The sequence below is a fragment of the Parambassis ranga genome, chromosome 16 (genome assembly GCF_900634625.1).
Source record: "Parambassis ranga chromosome 16, fParRan2.1, whole genome shotgun sequence".
Lineage (NCBI taxonomy): Eukaryota > Metazoa > Chordata > Actinopteri > Ambassidae > Parambassis > Parambassis ranga.
Window position 1 is genome coordinate 15,899,036 of NC_041036.1, and position 24,566 is coordinate 15,923,601.

General features: G+C 41.0%; 5 protein-coding genes across 5 annotated transcripts; 4 read left to right on the plus strand and 1 right to left on the minus strand.

Annotated features, from left to right (window-relative positions):
* Nucleotides 1–673: 673 nt before the first annotated feature.
* LOC114447975 (apolipoprotein A-I-like) lies at nucleotides 674–1,984 on the minus strand. Its single transcript, XM_028424548.1, has 4 exons — nucleotides 1,879–1,984; nucleotides 1,719–1,770; nucleotides 1,465–1,615; nucleotides 674–1,382 (listed from the first exon to the last, which is right to left on the minus strand). The coding sequence occupies exons 2-4, from the start codon at nucleotides 1,756–1,758 to the stop codon at nucleotides 806–808; spliced, it is 768 nt and encodes a 255-aa protein (XP_028280349.1). The 5' UTR covers nucleotides 1,759–1,770; nucleotides 1,879–1,984; the 3' UTR covers nucleotides 674–805.
* Nucleotides 1,985–3,475: 1,491 nt separating this feature from the next.
* LOC114447977 (apolipoprotein A-IV-like) lies at nucleotides 3,476–4,922 on the plus strand. The gene is made up of 4 exons (XM_028424551.1): nucleotides 3,476–3,582; nucleotides 3,668–3,718; nucleotides 3,900–4,050; nucleotides 4,132–4,922. Exons 2-4 carry the CDS (start codon nucleotides 3,679–3,681, stop codon nucleotides 4,706–4,708), a joined length of 768 nt encoding a protein of 255 aa, XP_028280352.1. The 5' UTR covers nucleotides 3,476–3,582; nucleotides 3,668–3,678; the 3' UTR covers nucleotides 4,709–4,922.
* Nucleotides 4,923–8,444: 3,522 nt separating this feature from the next.
* On the plus strand, nucleotides 8,445–10,541 carry apoeb (apolipoprotein Eb). Its single transcript, XM_028424545.1, has 5 exons — nucleotides 8,445–8,542; nucleotides 8,678–8,740; nucleotides 8,824–8,977; nucleotides 9,085–9,372; nucleotides 9,461–10,541. The coding sequence occupies exons 2-5, from the start codon at nucleotides 8,698–8,700 to the stop codon at nucleotides 9,801–9,803; spliced, it is 828 nt and encodes a 275-aa protein (XP_028280346.1). The 5' UTR covers nucleotides 8,445–8,542; nucleotides 8,678–8,697; the 3' UTR covers nucleotides 9,804–10,541.
* Nucleotides 10,542–13,685: 3,144 nt separating this feature from the next.
* Nucleotides 13,686–14,802, plus strand: apoc1 (apolipoprotein C-I). Its single transcript, XM_028425609.1, has 4 exons — nucleotides 13,686–13,777; nucleotides 14,185–14,254; nucleotides 14,334–14,469; nucleotides 14,563–14,802. The coding sequence occupies exons 2-4, from the start codon at nucleotides 14,200–14,202 to the stop codon at nucleotides 14,609–14,611; spliced, it is 240 nt and encodes a 79-aa protein (XP_028281410.1). The 5' UTR covers nucleotides 13,686–13,777; nucleotides 14,185–14,199; the 3' UTR covers nucleotides 14,612–14,802.
* Nucleotides 14,803–21,056: 6,254 nt separating this feature from the next.
* On the plus strand, nucleotides 21,057–22,549 carry apoc2 (apolipoprotein C-II). The gene is made up of 4 exons (XM_028425761.1): nucleotides 21,057–21,154; nucleotides 21,393–21,453; nucleotides 21,716–21,872; nucleotides 21,959–22,549. Exons 2-4 carry the CDS (start codon nucleotides 21,405–21,407, stop codon nucleotides 22,044–22,046), a joined length of 294 nt encoding a protein of 97 aa, XP_028281562.1. The 5' UTR covers nucleotides 21,057–21,154; nucleotides 21,393–21,404; the 3' UTR covers nucleotides 22,047–22,549.
* Nucleotides 22,550–24,566: the final 2,017 nt, after the last annotated feature.

Consider the following 24,566-nt stretch of genomic DNA (forward strand, 5'->3'; position numbering starts at 1 on the left):
GTGCAAATGTTGTGTGTGCAGTTGTCTTTGGACTCTAACCCTCCACGTTGGATGCTGGCACTGTCAACAGTGGGAGGATAAGAATGATGTGTCTTGTTTTTAACAGCGGGAAAGAGGTTGTGAAATTGTTTTTTTGTTTTTAAAAGAGTGGGGAATTAGAATAGGAAAGTAGCATAAAAACTGCAAAACATCTTTTTAACATTAAATCTGAGCAGATTAGCCCTCTCACGTTGGTCAGTCACGTTTCCTAGATGTTAAACACATGTAAGGTGAGGTTTTATGACAAGCATTGACAAGAATAAGAACAATTCAGTGTGCCTCTGGGAAAACTGGGAGACGAAACGGTAACAGAAGTTGGGACGTGTTAAGACATGGGAGATGATCAAAATAGTAGATGCCTCCTGGGAGGTGGGGGGTGGGGGAGGTGGGGGTGGAGAAAGGGGTAGAACAGCACGTTTCATTTGTAACCACGTGACCATGCAGTAGTGGTCCCGTGCTTTTAAAAATGTGTTTTGAAAGATGTAATGAGAGATGCATTAGAAGAAATGACTGGGCAATTTATAATTTCAAACTCATCTGTTTATTTTATGTAACTTACAGAAATCACAAAAAGGTGGACACAATAAAAACTATATATATATATATACATGACTGCCAAATGCATTTAGCAATAAATATTATAGATACGTGCACAGTTTAATTTGGTTACAGTACAAGTCGGGTATTTAAATTATTACATATGCTTCATCAGAGGTAGACCAAGAAGGCCATGATAGCACAGGACAATGCAGAGTTGGAGGTTGACTTAGTTGCCATTGACAAAGGACTCATAGAGGGACATAAGCTGAGCCTGGAGGTCCTGGGCATAGGGGTCCAGCTTTTCTCTCAGGTCCTCAGCATAGGGTGCCACCATTTGTTTCATCAGATTGGCCCTCTGGCTGAACTCCACTTGAACCCTCTCAGTCATGGGAGCCACACTTTTTTGGAAGTCCTGCAGATGCTGGTCCACCTTCTGCTTCAGATCATCAGTGTAGGGTCCCAGCTGAGCCTGTAGGTCCTTTACGCTCTCCTCCAAGCTGGCCTTCAGCTCCTCACTCTTCTGCATCAGGGTGGCCCTCAGAGCCTCGGAGTCCAGGGAGTCTGCGTAGGGGGCCAGCTCCAGTTTGAGCTGCTCCACTCTCTGCTGGATCTGGGCCTTCATGTCCTCGGTGTAGGGCTCCAGCTTCTCACGGACAGTGCTAAGCTCCTGGGTGACACGCTCCCTCAGCACATCAGCCTCTGTGGTGACTTTGGTGATCAGGTCCTGGGCTGCGGGGGAAAGCTGCTCCTGCAAGGTGACTGCATACTTGCTGGCTAAGGCTGCACTTTTTGCCAGATGGTCACTATAGGACAAAGTGGGTGTCAGATCAGCAGAGTTTTGTGCAATACCTCACCAATCATATGACATGTGTATCTAGGCCTTACTTCACTTCCTGCCCAATTGGTGATTTCCTGATCATCTGCAGGGTGTCATCAGCCGTTTGTGTGGCTTTGGCATAGCTGTCCCAGAAAGCATCAGTCAGCACTTCCAGCTGTGTCTTTGGGGCATCGGCATAGAAGAGGTTGGCTTGGCAGCCTGTTGGATGAGGGTGGTGTGAGTGCAGTGCAGATAGAACGGGTGTCATATACAGTTAATTTAGTTCACTCTTGCCACCAGATTGACAATGTTTACAACTTACCACTGAGCACTGCTACAGCAAAAACCACAAACACCTTCATGACTGCGACTTCCTGAAAAATAATTAGGGTCACGTTAATTTAAGTTATATCAATAAAGTCACAACATTTGATTTTGCCTCATAATATTTAGTTTAAAGTTTAGCATAGTGCATTTCTCACCTGCTTAGGGCTTGGTTGTCTCTCTGGGTTAGTGTGTTGCACCGGTGCTTCCTTGTATATATACTGAAGTCAGATGACAGTTGTAGTCAAGAGCACAAAGTCCAGCAGTCACTGCCAGGTTGTCACAACAGGTCTTGTTTCTGCAGCTCCTCTGACTAATATCACATGACTGCTAGCTTTAATTTTATTTTAATGTAAAATTAACTTATCCTAAGTACACAAAAACAATTTGAATCTTCTGACTGTAAACTTTAGGATGTAGTAATAAATCCACATAGTTCAAAGCTTCCCTCTTCCGCAGATAATTTTGGCATGCTCACACTTGCAGGCTTTGTAATAGAGTAAAGCAATTTGAATTGTTTATACTAATGTAATTACAGATACAAATGTCATAGTTTAATGTGATGTTTCTTATTTGATCAGCTACTATATAACGTATGTGCCTGGATTTAGTTAAAATGAAGCAGTCTGAGTGAAGAGTTCCTGAAGCAGATTCTCAGTTGAGCTTTTAGTCAGCATTATTGATGCACTGGCAGAATGGGAAGAAGTGGAAAATATAGCACTGTTTTAAAAAACTGCATAGATTGTATTAAAATGAAATCTAATAATTATACTTATAATAGTTCTAACTAATTTAATATACCCTCCAAAGGCTTTGCAGCCTTTTTCACAGCAAGATCAACAGCAGTGTCAGAAAGCCAAACATATCACTTCCATATCACTACCATTGACCTAGTTCACAGTAACTCCAGATTATTGTTGTTTTACATGAAGCATGACATGAATAATTTGACAGTTAGCTAATCATTGAACTGTATTGATTCTAGATATTTGTATCTTTTCTTTTTTTCTAACCAATCAACTGTTTTTATTAGTATTGTCACAGTCTGTAGTGTCAGAGGCACTTGCCTTCTCGCTGAGAAGCAATACACTATGAACAATATCTAAGATAAGAGGGTCATAATTTAAATACAAATACAATATGCTAAATTATAGCGTATTAATAAAGAAACATGGAAAGTGAACTATGACATATGTGCTGTAAAATGGCAGCTACTTTGTCCTTCAGAAGGTGACGGTGCCAGCGTCTGCTAACCTTTGGTCAGACACAGAAACTAGACCTGAATACTGGTTACGTCAGCTGGAAAAATGTCAAGCTATAAGGGACAATAAAATATCTACTGTATGTGTAATCAAAGGTGGACATCAAAGAAAACATGGAGATTATGTCTAAGAATCTGTCTGTCTTAGCAGAGAGTTATCTGGACTGAGAGCTCAGTGATTACAGACAAGCCTATGAGGTTCATGGAAGGTTAACCTTTTGGATTTTGTCCCACTCTATCAGTGATTGATCACGCATACATTTAGGTTCTAATGAGGACACAGAATAAAATACAACTATACTAACATTTATATTAAAATTTGCCTCAACTGTAGCAGATGGTCACTGAGACATCATGATGCATAAATGGGGTTATACACATAGTTTGCTCCTGAAACGCTGCTGCAAGTACATAAGTACATACAATAAGTCTGACACAAAGACGTCAGTGAGGATAGCAGGGTGAGGCAAGGTGACAGCCAGGCACTAGCACTTGGACTTTGGGATCATTACTATCTGGCTTGCTATATAAGCTGTAGAGCTTCACCAGCTTAACACAAGCACTACCAAGCGGACTTGCAAACTGACACTTGCAAATTCAGGTAAGCTGGAAAAATGAGAGAAACTGACTTCTTATCAACCTTTTTGAACATGCTGTGGTGACTGACTGATATTTTCTTGTCACAGGGTCTATAACCATGAAGGTCCTTGCTGTGCTCGTCTTGGCCGTTTTAACCGGTGAGTATTTTTTAGAAAAATATTAGTAGGTTTGAGAAAAAGGGGCTGCGAGATTTGGTGGTGGACAGCGTAATTCTGCCTGAGCTGAAACATCTGCTCTACACTTACAGAATAGAAATACTTTATTCATCCCAAGCTGGGAAATTACAGCAGCAATATGACACTCTTTTCCATCCAACAGGCTGCAATGCCAACCTCTTCTATGCTGATGCACCCCAGACCCAGCTGGAGGTGGCCACTGATGCTTTCTGGACTTATGCTGAAAAACTCACTCAGACTGCTAGTGAAACCATGGAGGTGATCAAGAAGTCTCCTATCGGACAGGACGTTAGGTGGGTCATTATAAAATGTATGACCACATGTGACATGCTATAATTTGAGTGTTAACATGCACATGATCATTTTACATGCAGTGCCCGCCTGGCAGAAAGTGCAGACATTGCCAACAAGTACGCAGTCTCCATCCAGGAGCAGCTTCCCCCCGCAGCCCAGGACCTGATCACCAAAGTCACCACAGAGGCCGAAGTGCTGAGGGAGCGTGTTACCCAGGAGCTTAGCACTGTCCGTGAGAAGCTGGAGCCCTACACTGAGGACATGAAGGCCCAGATCCAGCAGAGAGTGGAGCAGCTCAAACAGGAGCTGGCCCCCTACGCAGACTCCCTGGACTCCGAGGCTCTGAGGGCCACCCTGATGCAGAAGAGTGAGGAGCTGAAGGCCAGCTTGGAGCAGAGCCTGACTGAAATGCAGGCTCAGATGGGACCCTACACCGAAGACCTGAAGCAGAAGGTGGACCAGCACCTGCAGGACTTCAAGGAGAGAATGGTCCCTGTGACCGAGAGGGTACAGAGTGAGCTCATAGAGAGAGCCCAGCAGGTGAAAGAAATGGCCGCCCCCTATGTTGATGAGCTGAGGGACAAGCTGGACCCCTATGCCCAGGACCTCCAGACTCGCCTCAACACTCTCTTCGAGTCCTTCGTTAAAGCCAACTAAATCAAACTCCACCTCATGGACTGCATCTAAAGAAACGCAATTCCCAGATTCTAGGAACATGCCCATGTTGTTATAATGACACAAAATCACCTGTTTAGAAAGCAGCAGATCTTGTTAGATATATTTGCAGTGTTAAAACAAATATGTGTTGGTCTATGATCACACACTGTATTCTCTTCCTATATTATGGAAAATAAATTTAAAGCAAAACAAACTTCTGGGGTCATTGTGTTATTGACATCATGCTCTATCAATAAGTGTCAGCAGCTCTTTATAACACATGAAGAACAAATAAAAGTAACAATATACATACTCATCACTATTTAAATGCCTTAAGGGAAATTAGAAATTTTGTCCAATCTCACTTCTGCACAATTGTTGAAGCTTTAAAACACGTGCACATTGTTGGCCTGTCTGAACTACATTATAAATGTCCCATACATAACATACAGTAAATTGAAATGTCAGCCTTTTGAACTTGACTCAAGGGAACATAAATCCTTAAAGAAAGAGATCCAGATCCCTCACTGACACACACACACGCACACCATGAGGACCACAATCTTTCTTGTTTGTTCAGTGTCTTCCTGTGAGTGGGCCCCCAAGCCACGCCCCTGTGAGATTGGGCCATGAGTTTCGAACGAGGCATGTTCAGGTTTGTCCCAGCATGTCATAAACATAATCCTGCTTCCACCTTGTTTTTAGTTTTCCCTTTTGTGCCTCCAACCTGGCTGCCAGATTGCTCCCACACTGCCTTACACAGTGGCAAACAACATTCCTCAGTTCTGCCCCCAGCTGTCAGCCGCTCTGCAAACTGTTAACCCTCCAAGCACACACACAACTGTGATGTTTTGTCATTAAGTTGATGATCCACAGGATTTTAGCCAGATTCTGAAACTGTATATTTTACTTAAAATACTTTCAGATAGATAGATTTGACTTTACTGTTTTGGGAACATGCCTGATTACTGCCAATAACCTAACCTTTTTGATGTGAAGAATCTGACATGATTTAGCTCTTAGTTATTACATTCTCTCCATTTTCTGTAGCAAATACCAACAGTGGTAAATATAATATTTATCACTGTATATTACTATTTATATTGTGATGGATGCACATACACATTTGTACAGCCAGTATCTAATCTACTGCAGGTTAACTTAGCTTTAAGTTAGAAACAGCTAACCGGGCTCTGCCTAACAGACCTGTGATTTCATAAATCTCAAAATTCTCACAAAGCTTGAACCTTGTCCCATTTTAGTTTACTGAGCAGCAGTTGGTTACTTTGGTTGCCTGCATTAGTCAGAGAGAAAACTCAGCAGTCCTCTCACATGTTTGAATCTTTGTACACACATCCCTTCTCCTGCTGATTAGTCTGACTAATGTTGTTATTAACGAAAGGCCTCTACATGCACCAGTCTGACAGCTGTGAATTGCAGTAACCTTACTGACTGATGTCAACAGATATGCATCCTCAGAGGTGTGAGATCATTCAACCAAAAGCCAACTTCCTAAAACCAACTTCCACATAAATCATCATCACCAGGCTGGGGTTACTTTAGTTTACATCAAAATAAGGTCTCCTCACGCACAATGTCAAAACTTTAGTTGTTGTGGGGTCAAAGGAGAAGCAGACTGTGTCAGATACTTTACTGTATTAGCTCATACTTCTTCTTGACTCTCTCCGTTTCACTTCCCTGTCTGTCTCCATGTTACCCTGGAGCATGGAAAAAACAGGCCTGCGACCTGGTTGTTACATATGTAGGGTGTAAATGCGCATCTGAAAGAAAATGTGTAAAAATTGAGTAGTTTATGATCATATACACAGCAATGGTTACACTGACCAATGAAATTGTTACTGTGTGAGTTCCCTTCACGAACGTCATTGGGGAAAGAGGGGGGTCGAGTGTGTGTGTGTGTGTGTGTGTGTGTGTGTGTGTGTGTGTGTTGGGGGGGGGGGGGGGGTTAATTTGTTTGCGTGTTTGAACTGGACTGGTCCTATTATCCAGTATCTAAAGATACTCTATCTACACTATGTGGAACACTAGGGTCAAAGGTCTTCTGATTTAACAGGAAGTGATACTTAAGAAATCTTAAGTTCATCCAATTGTTTTTTGTTTTTGCCACATAAGGAGTGCAAAGAACAGTTTATTCATTTATTATCATTTTATCATTTTATCATCAGTTTTATCATTTATTACATGATGCATCGGAGGCACATACAGGACCCCGTTGGGTTATCACACAGAAATGTTCATGTTACAGCAATTACCTGACCAAGCCAGTTCATTTACTGATTTGGAACTTTGCTCCTGTGTAAAGCTGGATTTCTGTGAAAATGACAGAACAGAGCAATGTGTTGGGTTGACAACAGACAGGCCGAGTCCTAAAGGCCAAGGGTCTCCACCCATAGGCAGGGTTCTTGCTAATACTGCATAAGCAGATTGCCAATTTATTGTTTCAAGAAGACCTCAATTTATGTATCTTCTTTTTCCAGCACAAAAATAATCGTTGATGAGCTGTTGGTTTTGTGGCAGCATTTGAGTTCTATCCTAAATAAGTGCTGAATTTTTAGTACAATGCTGTTAAGTTAATTCTGAATTTAGAAACACCAAAACAAACTGGAGAACAAAAAACAAGCAGTAGTGCTGATAATACCTATGTACAGCCAATAAAATGTGTGCTGTTTAAAAAAGGTGAGGTAAGCACTCTTTCCACATAAAACTTCCCTTACTCGTGCCAATTTCAAAATCCTGGGGATTTCTTGCAGATAACTAATCTGTAAAATCCTGAAAAATAATGCAGTGTCCTGACAGTGTTCTGTGTATTTTGTTACCTGTAATCTCTCTTTTGTACAGTGGACTGGCTGTGTATTCCCAAGTCTGAACGTGCCCAGCCTGTTGTGCTGCTGACACCTTCGAGCACTCACTGGAAGTTTACAGCTTTTTTTTTTAAACTGCACATTACAACAAACATGGAAAAAACTACAGCCTTGTGCATATGATGTGCTTGCAGAAGATTCACACATGCAAACATTCAGTGGCTGAAAACAGGAGGGCTGGATTGTTATGCAAAATGTGGCCAAATGTTTGGGGGGTTATGTGTGTGTCTGGGGTGCATACAGGAGGGGTGTCAATGGTTGATCCAGACAGGGCATTTAGATTGAAATGCAAGTGTGAAAGTCTGTTTTACATCCTGGTGCCAGGAGGATTTGTATTCAGATGTATTCAGATTACTTGGTGTTAAGAAAAAACATAAAAGTTCGCTCAATAGAACTTAAAACTAATGATATATTAAACGTTGTTTTTGGTTTAATTTGTATTTAACTTCTAGTCAATTTAATTTAAAATAATGCCATAGTTTTATTTGGCAGAAAAACGTCATTTGAAGCGCATGCACGTGTGCACTGTATACATTTTCTGCAACTACAACATAAAATAGGGTTCATTTCGTATTGGTTACATAACGTCTATCATTCATTGAGGTCTGAGTTTCACTAGAAGTAACGCAAACAAACGCCTGAAAATTAAATATGCGGAGAAATGTATCGTGACAGACACAGCGCAGTTTTTTTTACAGCTGTTTTTGTGTGACAGATTGCCCAATCATGTCCTCACGCCATGAAAAGCCGGTGAGAACTTCGGACGCGGTGTTGGTGGCACGCTGCGTGGAGGGGGAAACAGGATTCTCTGCAGACAAATCATCATCACCACGTGAACGCGCGCGCACTAACACGCGCGCCACCGGCACCAGCAGCAGCAACAGCAGCCTCCTGGGACTATAAAAGCCCTCAGTCACCGTCCGGGGAGCACGGAGGAAGCTCAACCTCTCAGGTGAGTGGCGGACATCAGAGAGCTCAGAACCCTCTGTGCCTCTATCTGAATGTAGACTTCTTACTTCTTTTTCAGTTCAAGGCTGGTGGCTGTGATGTTTATTGTTTCTTTTTTCTTCCTCTCTGTATTTTACAGGTGCATCATCTTTAACAACCATGAAGGCTGTAGCTCTGATCCTTGCCCTGGCAGTCATCACAGGTGAGTGTGCTGCTGGTTTACTTCTTATCTACATTTGCCATTTATACTGAATGTTTATTTATGTTTTCTACTTTTAATTACAGGCTGCAATGCCCGTGCTGTGCGCCAGGCTGATGCCTCCCTAATCCCCTGGGAGGGCACTGTGGATCGCTTCACGAAGGTCATCTCTGACCTGAGCCAGCAGGCTACTGGAGTGGTGCAGAACATCAAGGCCTCACAACTCAGCAGGGAGCTTGAGTGAGTACCATCCTTTCTAATAGGCAGTGGTAAACCCACTCAAAACCTAATCTAACCTGTTGTCCTTGTGCCATGTTTGCACTGACTGACTATTGTCCTCCTTGCAGCACTCTGATCACTGACACCATGGCAGAGCTGACAACCTACAAAGATGAGCTTCAGACCAAGCTGGCACCTTACACCGACGTGTCCTCCGGCCAGCTGTCCCAGGACCTGCAGCTTCTGGCCAACAGGCTGCAGAGGGACATGCTGGATGCCAAGGAGCGCAGCACTGAATATCTGGGTGAGCTCAAGAGCATGGTGGACCAGAACACTGATGATGTCCGCCACCGCATTAACGCCTACACCCACAAGCTGAGGAAACGCCTTGACAAGGACACAGAGGAGATCCGGGAGTAAGTTGGTTAAAGTTGTTTTAGAATTGAACTCACTTTTGATGACTTGTTATGTGAATCCTAACCACCTCTCTCTGATTGATTCTAGCACTGTTGCCACTTATGTAGGTGAGCTCCAATCCCGCACCAGCCAGAACCTGGATGCCGTGAAGGAGCGGGTTGAGCCCTACGTCTCGCAGGCCAGCGAAACCGCCAACAAGAAGCTGAGCGATGTCTCCTCCCTGATGAGGAGCCAGGCTGAGGCTCTGGGCCAGCAGCTGGAGACCCAGGCTGAGGGCATCAAGACACAGCTGGAGGCCACGGCCCAGGAGCTGCGCGTCTCACTGGAGGGCAAGATTGACGAGCTGACAGAGATGCTCTCCCCCATTGCCACCAAGATGCGTGAGTCCATTGAGAGCATGGTGGACAAAGTCAAGGTGGCCACTGCCTAAAGAAAGACTGTGAGGGTTTTTAAGGATTGTAGATGGTTGGTGGTAGGAGATGGAGAAATGCATAAACCACTAATATTTTTTACATCCTGATAAAGAAGAAAGAGGGAGTTAAGAGTTACTGATGACCTGTGCATGATGTGCTGCAGTGTTCAGGATAAAGGGGGCTGATGAGAGGCAGGATAAAGCTGCATCTTTTACAGATGGGTTCTTTCTTCTGCATAGTCACCATTTCTTATTGGCTCCCTTGATCACTGAACACAAGCACCACAGTCAATAACAACCTATCACACAAACAGGAGACAATTATTTGTAATATGCTTTGCTTTTCTACAAATTAGCCATGTATCTCCACAGATTTTGTATTTTTGCGTTTTCTACTTTAGGTTTGGTTGTAGATTTGGCTGCTGTCCTCAGGCAGGAATTCCAGCCCCCCTATCATCCTTAAATGGACCAAAAACATGCCTTTCATTTCAATAAATCCACTGAATGATGCTGATGATGTAAAATAGGGGGTCAAGTACAGCAATGCATCTTCTAGTACCTGCTAGAAGTGAACCACTAAAGTGCTCTTCTGTATTGTCTAGAATGTCACATGACCTGCTGCAAACATGACTATCAGTGTGTGCAAAGCTGCCTGTCTGTCGCAAGTGTCCCTTGCGTTTTGTATGCCCACCATGCTGCTCTCTGTAAGACCACTGCCTGTGACTGCAGTGTGCTGACCAGAGCTGAGTCAATAAAGAAACATAGAAAAGATGCCTGTCCACTGGTTGTCTCTCTGATCAAACAGAAGTGTTTGATTATTAAAGAATAGGCTCAGTTGTTACAGTGACAGTCTTAACAATGTTTTTAGTGATCAGCTGTTGTACATAATGATGCCATGATAATAAAGAAAATACTAGTGCCTCAGTGCTGCACATTTACCAGCCACGCTGTTAGATTCAGCAGTGGCTGATTATATAATGGCACTTAGTACTTCACAGCAAGAGATCCATCTCTTTATCACCCTCAGCAGGCCATCAACATCAACTCCAAATTACTGTTCCTCCCCGCTGCTAACACAGAAGGTGTATAAAAAGGGCAGATTTATAATTAAAAGTATGTTTTCTGTCTCTTTACTTTGACTTCATCCTAAACCACCCACTTTGCTCTCCTAAACATCCACCACCCCCCACAGCATACTGTCTCTAGTGCAGGCTTGTTGCGAACTGCCAGATTCCTTTCTCTTGATGCCATCTGAGAACATTTTGTGCCACACTGAATTGATGTTATGGTGACACTATATCTCTGGTCATATTATAAGCCATCCATATTGCAAACAATTACACATCGGACGGTGTGCTCGTAAGTAGCATTTTACACAACAACACTGGACACTGCCACCTAAGAAATGAAGTCATATAAATACAAAGTACAAAAAAATAAAAACAAGTCAATACAAAGTCTTACAGGAAACAAACATTTGTCTCATCTGGACATGCCTAAGGGGAAAAGATGGTAACAATTGTCCTAAACTCTCTCTCCAGTGTGGCTTATCAAACACAGCTGGGTTGCTACTTTGAAATTCAGAGCAGAGGCCAGCAGAGGACACCATTTGCCCCTTGTCTACTTTTTTCTTCCTCTGACCCCTCCACTCGGATCCAAGCTGTACAGAGATGCAGCTGTGTTTTCTTTAAGAGACAATTAAGTAAACTATTTTCCCTCATAAGAAAGCACAAACTGTACTTCAGGAATCAGCACACATTTTCTGAGTTTGATTTTTTCATGGGAACAATGCAAAAAAAAAAACAAAAAACCAAAACAATATAAGACACCCACGTTTGCAAGATAAAACAATATTTTTGGATCGTCGCAGCAATTGGCAGCCATGATTGATGTGATAAAACAGAAGAATGACAACTTCAGACCTACATGTTACCCTTACTGGACTTTATTGTACAGTACACTGTAGGAAATGAAGGGAAATACTCTCAAAATAAATAAAAAATAATAAAATTAATTGTTATAGCTAAAGTGACTGTGTTTTGCATGATTTGAAAACTGTTTCATTTCTCTATAAACCTCATTGGGTAATGCCAAAACATGTTTACCATTTGTATTTGTGTTAAAGGGCATTGCATGCAATGTGAAAGTATGACTAACTCTGTGACTAGGTGTTTATCACTTATGAAATCACTTCTTTCAGGAACCAGTGTTTATCCTGAAGTGGACAAGTCAAACTGTGTAAAAGGATCAGTCATGGATGGTAAAAACAGGAAAACCACAATTACCCTGCTTGTACAGCACTTCTTCTTCTATAGTATGTCTGCACTCTAAGCACTGCCCAGCAACAACAACAGAAACATTTTTAAATCCCAGCAAATTAGCAGGTGCTGGCTAGCCAATGACTGACAGTAACCCCTCCAGAAACACCCCTGCAGAGATTTTACCTCCTTTCACAACCCCCACTTTCTTCTTCTGTCCTTTCCCTCCTCTTCAGATGTTGGCACACAACTTAAGTCACCACAGGGGCTTTGGCCAAACACAAAAACAGCTTTTTTGTGAGCTTGTTATTGCAAATTGGGAGCACACAAGACGTGCACTTTCACGCCCTATGCCTCCTACAATTATTCAAGAGGAGCTTATATGCACGCAAGCACAAGCTCATACATAAACCCACTGGCCACTTCATTTCTAAAAAGATGGAAATGTCGTCATTCAAAGTGAGTGCTGAGGCATGTGAGGGCTCATTTAGCTCAATTGTAGGCCGTTCATCACAGCACCTCACAGGCTGAGCCATCAGAAACAAATGGACATTTGGCCCTTTGCAGCCCTTGACTGCTTGGTGTGAAAACAGATATGTTAAGCAGTGACGTACTTGTTAAATTGTTAGATGCAGACTTCCTGGCTCTGAGTCAGGTTAGAGTGGTAATGAGGGGTTACTGCAGTTCATTGGACTGTTGGGCTGTTGCATGCGAGCTGACAAATCAGACCACATACAGTTTGTCTCGATTACTTCCCTTTTTAAAAACAGAAAGTCTGCACAAAACAGACACAGACTGTGGCAATCTAAGTACAGCAGTACATGGAAAAATACACCAAACCGGAGAAGTTTTCAGTCAGCATTGAGTGCCACGGACTTCTGCCCCCAAACACACAAGGCAGTGTTTAGAAATAGATCTGATGATACCAGATAAACTTAATCAGCAAAAGATATTGTAGCGGAAAGTACACTTCAGCAACAGTCAGCATCACTCAGTATGTAAAACATTACAAATAAGTCAGTACAAATAGTAATGATATATAGTTTTTATAGTACCCAAAATGTTCTCTATAGGAGAGAATGTTCAGTTTATTGAGACTACAAAATGAATAATGAGCACTTTGCACTTTGTAATGCTGTGCTATAAATTATGCTAGTGTAGCACTGTATCAAAGGAATGAATGACACATGACATGCATGACTTGAAGAATGCTCATCACAAACAATCTATCCTTTCTTGGCTAAAACCTGAGGTCCAAAGTAGCTTCCAAACAGATACTAGCTATATCAATGGTGAACTATGTTCTGCTACATGTCTTCTCACCTTATCTATTTGACCCTATTGTTGCTGTGAACACCTTAACATCACCATCCCTATCCTTGTGTTCCTCTGTGTTCTTTTTGTATTGATATGTGATCAGAACACAGTGGTGGGGTGGTGACTTTGATCCTCATCACTGTCCTGCCTCACACAGTTTAATGGGATTAGGCACATAAGTAATCTGTGAAGGTTTTGTCTGAATTCTTTGGCACAATTGACATTTTTAATGTAATTGCATCGCTGTTGGTCAACAGAGGGGGCAGTGACACCACAAGGTCACCACGTGTACGTGTTGACTTAAGTCTGGTGTTTTGCACCACCCTCAGAGAAGCGAGCAGGCCTATAAAGAGGAACACCAATACAGAGGACGCACAAAGGCACTCAACTTTTTTTCTTCTCTGAGACGGACAACAGGTAGATATTACATTTATCTTATACTATAAAAAAAACATGTTTACTGAGACTGATGCAGCAGAATGAAGAACAAAGAGGCTAAATATATTTTAAAGTAGGCCTTTTTTACCTGAAGGTTTTTCTGATTTTGCTTTATCCTGCCATGTGTGTTAAATGTAGAAACAGCAGAGAGCATGGCAGAGACAACAAGTAGAAGGGCCCTTCTTCATGATTGATGTTTGTTTTTTTTTGGAACTATGAGAAACATTTTTAGTTTATATGGTATAATTGACGGGAGCTGTCCAGTCTGTGTGGTGCTGATTTATGGGGGGCTTTTTTTTAAAGAAACGTTTGCACTGAAAATTTATTTCATGCTCGTCAGTGGAGAAAAATGAAAATCCTAATCCATCTCTGTCCTTCCTCTGCAGTGATTCACAGCCAAGATGAGACTGTACCTTGCAGTGGCCCTGCTGATGCTGGCTTTCGTCGCATACACAGGTACGTGTCGAGATATTTACAAAATCTCTCTTTTATTGTGATGTGAAAACTGATTTCTCTCTGTCTTTATCACATGCAGAGGCTCAGGAAGACACTATTGAGCAGAAATTCACCAAGTTTGGCGAACAGATTTCTGAGCTGAGCAGGAATCTGGCTGAAAAGGCCAAGACTGCCTTCCAGGACATTAACACCAGCGAGTTCGCCACGAACGCCAAGTATGTGCACATGCAGAGAGACCGCACACAGGCATTCCTGTGCGTAGTTGTTTTTTTCTATTTAACACACATTTATTTTTCTGTGTTCCCCAGGAACTGGTTCACGGAGCAGTTTGAGAAGCTGTCGGGTACGCCTCAGTAGACAGACCTGCCCTCCACCCGCACCGCTGACCTCTGCATGCTGGGGCCCTGACATGCTGCTCTGCGCATGACCAGATGGAATGGTTACATTGCCTCTATGTAAAGAAAAATAGCCTGAGTGTAATCTTTTGTTTATGAAGGGTACACATAATGTGAAAAAAGTGCAATAAAAAATAAAAAATATTTTTGGAATTCTGTGCTAGAATCACCGTTTCTGTACTGAGCTACAGCACGTGAGAGCGTGTTCAATGTGTTTAATATGAATAAATTGAACAGCTCTGGTCCTTTACAGTTCTGCCTCCAGCTTCCTTCTTATATGACACGCTTATAAAATATTCTAGTTATAGTAGTATATTCCTAAAGGGACATAATCATAATCTTGATTTCACTTCACTTCACTACATCTAAATTTATTTCAAATGATGATTATTGTTCATGATCAAGAGTCTATCATGATTTAAATATACTATTTGCCTTGGATAAAGAAATTGTACTGATTTACATATATCCATATATCCATCATATATTTTATTAGAATTAAAGGTACATTTGAAACCCATTTCAAGTGAATATAAAAGCAATTTTCACATAAATAGGAAATGAATACGTCTATGCTTTTATTTGTTATTTATTATAAGCCTATACAACATATAATACTGTAATTACATGTGGAATTTCCAATACTTTGACCATAATTTATACCAGCTCCAAAAAATAATGGAGATTTAATCTGACCATTTTTATTAACTACTAGTAACATTTAATAGATAATTATCTGAGTCAATAGTTGGTATCAAAGTGCGAGTGCCAACCTGGCTGCTTTTCTAACATTTCACAACCACTAGGATAAAGTCACTGTTTAAGATGAGTTAATGATCCACCGCTGTCCCAGTTCATTGAAATCTGTTCAGAGAACAGAGAGACACAGAGGTGAGGCACTGCTGCACAGAGGTCACAGATTATCACCACACTGGAACAGCTAAATAACTTCCAATCATTTTCACTTTGACTCAAAGAAAACAGTTACCTTTCGATCAGTTATCCATGGTGTCCTGTTTGCTACCAAAGCTCACCAATAGAAGCTAAATTAAGTTCAAGCAGAGTAAAAACATTGGCCAATCTGAGAAGGAGCCATACAACAAGTCTGCAGGCTTTCTGACAGCTGGATTTAATGGAAATGAGCTATACTACATCACATTACATAATCTTTATAGAATGCACATTTTCACTGTATGGGACACACAAATGCATGATTCACTTTCTCACTGCTCAGATGTTTGAAGACCAACAATTTAAAAGCAAAACAAAAAAATCTTGATCCAGTCTGTTTGGACAGCTGTAAGATCAGGTTTTATAAGAACAGAGCCTGAGCACTGAAAGCATTAAATTGATTTTGTGGTGGACTATGCCCACAGAAATGCTTTGCTTGGCTAAAAATGTTTATCTATTTGAACACTTCCACGCCACAGTCTTTACTAAAAGCCATATCTCTGCTGCTTAGAACAGAGACTTTGACTTATTGGTACACATGTCTGCACCCACTGAGTGGGGTGAGATATCTAAACCAAAGGGCGTTTGGGCAGTTATTGAACTCGGCTAATGTTGGTCTTGAAAAGATATCAAAAGTTTTGGATTTGCAGATCTAAAATGTATGTTTAAATACACAGAACTACCCCAAAAACACTTTTAAACTCTTATCACTAACATTCAGTCTGTTTGGATTCAGGTTAACTGCACATCTGTGTACTGCTAAGCTTTTCTTAATTTTTCAGTTATGATGATGCACAGTGTGAGAAAGAGGAAGAAGGATCACATATTCTCTACGTGGTGTTTGTTCCAGTCTAGACCTGTTGCTTTGGTGTCAGTTTTGTTGTTGTACCACAAGCACAGAAAAAAAAAACATGATAAATGATCATGCGATCAGGACCAATGTACAGGTTGCTTCGGTCACCAAATACAAATAAAGTGGCTTAGTGACACTTGTTTCATTCAACTTTTGCTCAACCAAGCCAGAGGACATGGTAAAACACTTTTGCTGCATATGTTTGCTTTAAGGAGCACACAGTCAAATATTTACCTTAAAATCTGTTATTTCCAAGTTGTTGTATACTAGCCTGTATGTAGTTTTAAAAAGTGACGTGGTTATGTTTTGTTCTTTGTGGCAGATGCATTTTAAATTACTTATTCTCCTTCTCCTCGTCTTACAAGGTACAAGCTTTTCTTTGATTTCTTTTGTGTCTAAATGAGACTTTTTGCTCAGTCTTTCTTCCTTTTTATCTGCAGCTTGCGGGCCACTGTCGGCCCAGACACCGAGCCCAGAACAACCTTCAGGAATACTGCAGAGGCTTGCAGAGAGGGCCAGGTATTTCTAAATACATCATTGTATTGACCATCTGAATTGCAGCTAAAACAAAGTGTGTAAATCGTTGCCAGTTATCAGAATTGTTAAAAAGTATTTCTTCTTTGCTTGTGTGCATGTTATTTGTTTGTTTATTAGCCTTGATACTTATTTGTTCACTTCTAATAGGGAAGCCAAATCTAAACTCCAGGATTTTGGGGAGACAGCTTTAGGTTTTGCTGGTGCTTACTATGAAGACCACATCCAGCCAAGGACCAACAGCTATGCTGAGTGGGCCTCTAGTGTCAAAAGCTCACTGTGGGAGAGGATCCAGACAACCATTGACCATTACATGCCATTTAAAGCAACAAGTCCAGCTGACCAAAAATGAAGAAAAAGTACATTTCACCTGTTTGTCACAGCTGATTTAGTGTCAAATAACTAAATAAGTAAATAAAAACACCACCATGGCACAGCTCTGGTTGCCTCTGCATTAAATCTCTTTGCAGCTTTTCTCCAAAAACAATGCACAAAGAGAGAAGATACAAGAAACATGGTTAATTCTGCTATATGTAAAAGCTTCATTTGCTAAATTTTAATTGTTACATTCAAATGGACAAATATTTTGCATCATACATGTTTTAATATAAAGAAATATCAGGAGTGGGACGGACAAGAGAGAATAAGCAAATAGAAAGAAAACAAAAGGAAATGCATCCTGTTGCAGTCTGTTTCAAGGTATGAGGGTGAAAGGTGAATACAGGCACACATTGCCAGAGACCAGCACAATGTGTCTAGACAGGTCCTGGATGACTGACCTGCTGACCATTTGACACCAATCTCTCTCGGAGCAGACATAAAACCTGCTGCTGCTAAAAACATGCTGATAACCCAAACTTAATCTAATCAACAGCATCTTTTATTACAGCAGGCTAATAACACAGGTGCTGCTCTATATGTTTTGCCATGTGTGATGTGCCTATTACGACATGCGCACCCTATGCACTTCTGCAGTATCAGGAGGACTCTGAGGGCATCTTGCTGTCTATGAATATAGATAAACGTACACTTTAGGAACATTGCATAAGCACCAAGTCATATTTCCACACTCTGTATTTAAAGAATATCATGTACACTGGACTTTGTTTAGGTGAATGTGTGTGTGTGCGCGTGTGTGTGTGAGAGTGTGTGTGTGTGTGTGTGTGTGTAGGTGTGTGTATGCTCATCAGATGACGTTTGTTTGCAGTCCCCCCCTATATCATCCTGTCCAGATGTGAGCTCCGAGTTACAGACAACTCACTTCCAGAGAAGACTGTCACTTCTTGGTCTGCACATCCAGCACAACAGCAGGTAATCCCTTCTATTCAGTGCAGCTGCTTCTTGACTAAAGTTTCAGAGTAGGCTTCATATTCACATTTTATTTTTGCTTTCTTTGTCTGAACTTTAATTAACTCATATATTGTCTGCAATTGTAAGGAAAAAAAACGAAGAAAAGAAATACTGCACTAAAATAGAAACTTTTTTTCCAGAGATGAATGCCAAATATGTTGTAGCACTGATCCTCGCTCTGCAGGGTAAGTCCATATGTATATATATATTTACATATCAATGCTATCTGAATAATTGCAGGTCATAGAATGTATATATTTTTAAAGCACAAATTTGGTTACTTTGATGTGTTTACAGTCATTTTAATGGACATTTTAGCTGCTTCATCTGCATGTTAAGCAAGCTAAACACTAAGCTGCAGTAGCACCACCAGATTATACACTATAATAAAGACTGATTTCTTGTTTAGGATGCATTGGGAGTTGTTATTCTCTGCTGGGCAAATGCTGGTTATTGTTTCAATGTTTATTTTGGTAGCACTGCATCTAAAATGACAACTGACCCCTCCTTATTTCATTCCAGTCTCCATGAGCCTGTGTCAAATTCCTGATCCATCACAGGAACTTGTTGAGAAATATGAGTCTATGAAAAGTGTCTTCTACAAGAGGCTGCTGAATGCTTACAGCAAGCTGCAGGCTGCTGCTGCTCCTTTGGTGGAAAGAGTTGGTGACAACGAGAATGCACAGGCTGCCAGGGACTTTATTGAGGATATGCAGACCAAGCCAGAGTTCCAGGCCGTCGTCAAGGTTGCCAGGTAAATGTTCACAGAGAGCAGACCAGACTCTAACACAAGGCTAATCTTTCTCAAGAAATGAAAAGCACACCTCTCTGTGTATCTTTCTTTGCACTATAAGATCATTAAATATTCTGTCCTTACTATTTTCTGCAGTGCTGTGGGCCAGGAGGCTGTTCCCGTTGTGGACAAAGCCCGTACATCATTGCTGGGTGCTTATGAATACTACATGCGCCCCTACGTTGGCAACAGCCTGAGCACCGCCATCGACGAGATCAAGGTCTACCTGGACAAATTCATGCCCGCTGAGTAAAGAAGATCTACTGGAGCAAACTGCCTGTCAGCAGCCTGTAATAGATGATAGCTCATAGAAACCACACCAGTTTAGGCTGAGAAGAGCAATGCACAATGCAAATACAATTCCATCAATGTAAAATCACACAAGTCAAAAGCAAAGTGAACATGTCAACATCATCTTTGCAGATTGTGCATGTACAGTATTTTGTGTTTGATACACTAACTAAAGTCTACGTGTGACTGTGTATGTATGTGTGCGAATGTGTTCAATAAAACCAATTGAAAACTATCTGAAACATGTTCATTCCTCGAAGGCTGCCACTTTACCTCCACAGCTAAGAAAGCAAAAGCTAGTTAGTTGTTAGATTTGTGGCAAAGCCAGATTCTATCATGGACAAACAAAAGTTCCAAACCACATCTACTCTCACAACATAAATAAAAACATCACACACATAAGAATGCACAGAGCGGTTTATAGGATAAACCACCTGCAATGATATACACCTAAACTCACATGCAAACGCACATGTATACTATGTGTCTCTCAGTTTGAGGGTGTGTAGAGTTTGCACGTCTGCTTTATTTCAGACGTAACATGCCTGCTATTTAGCGACAAGACACTCCAAACTGCTGCTTAGTGTGTAGGTGTTCTGCTCTGACCAAGCAGAACCGCATCATGGCAGCACTAATTCGGATAGATGGAATTAAAGCTACAGGCTCCCTGACAGTTTGGGCTCCAGAGCCGCCCACTGCTGGACTGAGACCGACCTGAGCTCTCAGGTCACGAGCAGCTTGACATGTGAAGCTGGATCACATGAGTGGTTAGGGTTTGATCAATGTGTAATCATTACAGAGAAAAGGACTCAACAGCAAAAAAGAATTAAACAGATCAAAACCTTGCTGCCTTTTTTCACATTGTATGCATGCAATGACAAACATAGCTGACTTCACTTCTAGGGATGAAATGTGTTGATAAATAGATAAAAAAGTATGTTGTCAAAGACTTTAAAAGCTCTTGAAACAACTGGAAAGTGAAGGAAAAAAAGTTTACCTGTGATTTTCATTTTATTAATTTCGGGCTAATTTCGGGTTTGAAACTTGTTTTCTCCTCAATGTTCTTAAGAAACATTTGCCCATACTAACCAGAAGCAACACGTTTACTTTCAAACTCAACATCTCAAGGCTAGGAAGAGAATATTTTGTATGATGTATAAAATAAAAAAAAAAAATCTTTTTTTTTTATCAGTTTATTTGATTTGAAATCAGTTTATAAGGTCTCTCCTGGTCTAAAAAAAAAAAAAGAAAAAAAAGAAGAATGGATAAATATATTTTCTCCCCACAACAGTCTAAAACATTTGTAAGAAAAAAAATGTTACAGACTTTTTATATCTGGCCTAAATATTTCATAATCTGTTTCAGTGTGGATGACGTGTTCAACACACTGTAGACTTAGGACCATCTTAATAGGACTGATCAAATCAGCATTGTTATGCAAGTAACCGATGCCTCGGTATGGAAGCTGTGACACCTAACATGACATTCCTTTTTATATAATGCACTCTAAATCTGAATACAATCGTCTTTGAAGTTCCACTTTAGCCACTATCCACGTCTGCCTTATCAAGACACACTACTCCAGTAAACACACAGCTAACTGCAGGTTTATCTCCCACACAGTGCACTTTGGCTCTGAGAGCGACAAGTCAACACATTTACACTCCTATATAAACAGGACAGGGCAGCAGTGCCTCTTACTGTCCTTTCTTTTCTTTCTGAAGAGGAATACAGTGAGTACTGACACGTCTCCTTCTTTTACAGGAAGGACTGGGGGGAAATTTGTGTTTTGAGAAAATACTTCTTGGTTAAGGGGGGGCAGCTGTTTGTGATCAACAAAATTACAAATAAGACAGTGTTTGATTTTCCTGTTAGACTAAGTTGAGCTGGGAAATGTATGACAATGTCTCACCCTAGTGGACAGAGTGGAGCAAGATTTAGATGTCTTAACTTCTTTTCTTTTCATGACAGATACGCAACACCATGAATAAGCTGCTGGTTGTCACTGTGCTTGTAGCACTTCTTGCTCTCAGTAAGTGTCAGAAACATTTAATTAAATGTAAATGTAACATTTTTTCGAATATAGCACCGTGTTAGCTTGAGCTAAAAACAGATCGAAGACATTTTTAAAAATGACGAATGAGTTTTTAACTGTGGAGAATACCCTTAATTTGAAAGGATAAGAATATGAGCTTAATTGTTGACGTTTATTGTGTTTTGGTTGTGAATATTGAAGGAAGACAAAAGTTGTTGACTGAAAAATGTGTGACTTCCTCTGACCTGTTTGTGTTCAGATGCTGAAAGTTTCCGCATGCCAAGACAGGCCGAAGAGGAAGAGGGCACTCTGACCAAGATCACAGGCACCATCAAATCCTACTATGACGGTGCTGTCAACACAGCCACTGGATACCTGGACAGCATCAAGGGCCTAAAACTGGAGGAGAAAGCAAAGTAAGAGACTATAGATTGATTAATGCAGTATTAAAAAAAAGACTAAAAAATATGTCTAAATTTGCATTTGTGTGTGTTTTGTGCAGGAATATTTACGATGACACCACCAATGTTGTGACCACCTATGCCAGTATTGTGCACGACCAGCTTTACCACATTTTTTACTCCCAGTAGTAAAAAAAAAGAAAGAAAGAAAACTTATCTCTAATGACCCATTTCTGACAACATAAGAACTTTTAACCTCCACATGAAAAGGCCCAAACATCAGTTGACACTCTGAACTTGGCCATATCTTACTCTTCACACCCAAGCAACTAAACCTCAGACTGCAGCAAATACTGGTGCTCTTTGCAGCATTTTCTTGGGTCACTGCACTGGTGGAAAATGACGATAACCCCCCAACAGGGACTGTATTCCTTTGAAAAGACAACTAACAGCTTGCATGGAGGAACTGCACTGAAGAACTTTGCAAGCATGAGCAGGAGCATGCCATGTCTTATCATGTACCAATGAATATCTCCATGTGTGTATGACCTAGAAAACCATCAGATATGAAAATGACATGCATAACATGATCCAACAGCACCTACAGATGTTTTTGTTTCCACCCCAACTCTGAATACATTCAAATGTTCATGTCATATCATCAAATAAAATATTTATAGTAAACTAGAAAATGCAAAATTTGTAGAAAAAAGGTAAGAAGTTGTATAAAAGCATTAGTTTCCACCTTGTGAAGTGAGGCTGGAAAGGTATCTGATGCTTGAAAGATGACTACCGGTACCATGTTGAAATGTAGAATGTGGCCATACAACAAATAAAGCTTGGAGCGGCACTGTCCCCACCAATGACAGCCAGAATATGAGCGCTTACCTTTCATCTTTGCCACACATTACTGTTAGCAGGACTGTTTCTATTCACTGGTGTATTACAGATAGTCTAAATCTATTTAAAAAAGCCCCCAAATCTTTCATTTACAAACAGCTTAAGGCCAGATATATACTATGTTTTGGACATCAGGTGTAAGCTGGATTGAGGGGGCAGTGGGCCATGACTCAGATGGAAAGGGTTAAAAGCATCTACACTTACAAAGACAGAACATGAGCCTATTAAACTTTAGCAGTGAGGAAACCATAAAAATGTTACTTCCACTGACCCTATGACAAAGGTCAAACCGAACCACTGACCTCCAGCAAGACCTGTTAATCAGGCTCTTCTGAGGTTTTAAAATCCGGTGACTCCCTGTCATTCCAAACAGCATTAAGATGCTGGAGTCCCTGTTATTCTGCCATGTGAGCCTTGAATTGATACTGCATGAGCTCTCTTTTCTTGTTTTCTGCATTATTTCACCTGAGCTTGTTACCTGCTGCTAGCAGCGGCCTGCTGAAAGCCTTGGTCTGTCCTGACTGTCCAAACTTTCTAGCCCGCATGTATCATGTATATTTTCTCCCTCTCACAGACAGCTGTTTGTTCCATCGGCAGAGGGAGGACCTGACTAACTAGCATCCTGTAGTGTAGTGCAGGCTTTTCAAACAAGGACTGGAGCCATCCACCGTGCTGACATCTGTGTGAAGGTGGAAGGCCCACCCTTCACTACAATTGTGTGTAAGTCTATTATGATGTTGTTTCCCAACTCCCCTTTAATATAAGTCTGCAATTGTATCTGAGGCTGAAAAGCATTAGGTTTCAGTTCAGTTAGGCCAGGGCAAAGTATTAAACAAAAACAAACTTTATTTAACAATAAAGCTGAAGAAATCCTTGAAAAACAAACCAAGACTGTAAAATATCAAAGTGACTAAGGCAGCAGGAGTAAGCAAAACTAAACAAAGAACTGAGCAAATGAACAAACCTAATAACACGGGAGTCGCTGGAGAAAAACTCAGGAGAACATCCACAGAACAGCCACAGGTAGCAAACAGGTCAGACTGGCAAAACAAAAGAGGACACAGGTGGAACACATTTGACCAGGGAAGGCAATTACAAAGGAGGGAAACACACAAGGAAGTAAAACACACACAGATACTCAAGGAAGCCAGACTTTCACAATAAAACAGGAAACAACAGAAATAAAGCAGAAAAATAGAAAAGTCAGAAGGTTAAGTTGAAAGAGTTCCCCATTCATATCAATGGGCTGAAAATGTTAGAAAAAGGTTAATAGCTCATATATATATATAAACACAAAAGAACATACAAGCATGTTCTAAATAATAATTTTATAGCACAAAGTGTGCAGGAGTAGTTACACAAACCGTAGTGTCTGTGGCTGCTACATTATAACTTGTTTGACATAATAAACTGTGCCTATTGCTCCTGTCTGTTTGTGTGAGACCTGCATCTTCTTTCAGCTAACTGATGCAAAGGATCATGTGTTCATGTCGGCATGAATCTGCAACGAGCTGCAAGACTTTTATCAGCCCAGGCAGCACCAGAACAGAGGCTTCTGTTGCAATTAATAATGGATGAAAAGAAACAACATGTAAATTGTGCGCTCAGAGAAACCGACAGAGATGAATAAACAACAAGGGCTGTGAAGTTTGTTTTGTGGATTCTGACAACCAGTGATGCAAGAGCGTTGTGATTTTTAATTAATACGTAAATGTACAACATGTGGCGTCTTCTGAAGCTACAACCAACAAAAACAAAAGAGACACATTTGCCTTGGTTCACAGAATAAACAACACATTTGGCGAATTT

Bases quoted from the DNA above. Each gene is read 5' to 3' on its own strand.
- LOC114447975 (XM_028424548.1), bottom strand. From the start codon at position 1,758: ATGAAGGTGTTTGTGGTTTTTGCTGTAGCAGTGCTCAGTG. The intron at 1,616-1,718 runs GTAAGTTGTAAA...CTCATCCAACAG, and splicing joins TGCTGTAGCAGTGCTCAGTG to GCTGCCAAGCCAACCTCTTC. The intron at 1,383-1,464 runs GTAAGGCCTAGA...TTTGTCCTATAG, and splicing joins CCAATTGGGCAGGAAGTGAA to TGACCATCTGGCAAAAAGTG.
- apoc2 (XM_028425761.1), top strand. From the start codon at position 21,405: ATGAATAAGCTGCTGGTTGTCACTGTGCTTGTAGCACTTCTTGCTCTC. The intron at 21,454-21,715 runs GTAAGTGTCAGA...GTTTGTGTTCAG, and splicing joins TGTAGCACTTCTTGCTCTCA to ATGCTGAAAGTTTCCGCATG. The intron at 21,873-21,958 runs GTAAGAGACTAT...TGTTTTGTGCAG, and splicing joins AAACTGGAGGAGAAAGCAAA to GAATATTTACGATGACACCA.
- apoeb (XM_028424545.1), top strand. From the start codon at position 8,698: ATGAAGGCTGTAGCTCTGATCCTTGCCCTGGCAGTCATCACAG. The intron at 8,741-8,823 runs GTGAGTGTGCTG...TTTTAATTACAG, and splicing joins TGCCCTGGCAGTCATCACAG to GCTGCAATGCCCGTGCTGTG. The intron at 8,978-9,084 runs GTGAGTACCATC...TCCTCCTTGCAG, and splicing joins CAACTCAGCAGGGAGCTTGA to CACTCTGATCACTGACACCA.
- LOC114447977 (XM_028424551.1), top strand. From the start codon at position 3,679: ATGAAGGTCCTTGCTGTGCTCGTCTTGGCCGTTTTAACCG. The intron at 3,719-3,899 runs GTGAGTATTTTT...TCCATCCAACAG, and splicing joins CGTCTTGGCCGTTTTAACCG to GCTGCAATGCCAACCTCTTC. The intron at 4,051-4,131 runs GTGGGTCATTAT...TTTTACATGCAG, and splicing joins CCTATCGGACAGGACGTTAG to TGCCCGCCTGGCAGAAAGTG.
- apoc1 (XM_028425609.1), top strand. From the start codon at position 14,200: ATGAGACTGTACCTTGCAGTGGCCCTGCTGATGCTGGCTTTCGTCGCA. The intron at 14,255-14,333 runs GTACGTGTCGAG...TATCACATGCAG, and splicing joins GGCTTTCGTCGCATACACAG to AGGCTCAGGAAGACACTATT. The intron at 14,470-14,562 runs GTATGTGCACAT...TGTGTTCCCCAG, and splicing joins GAGTTCGCCACGAACGCCAA to GAACTGGTTCACGGAGCAGT.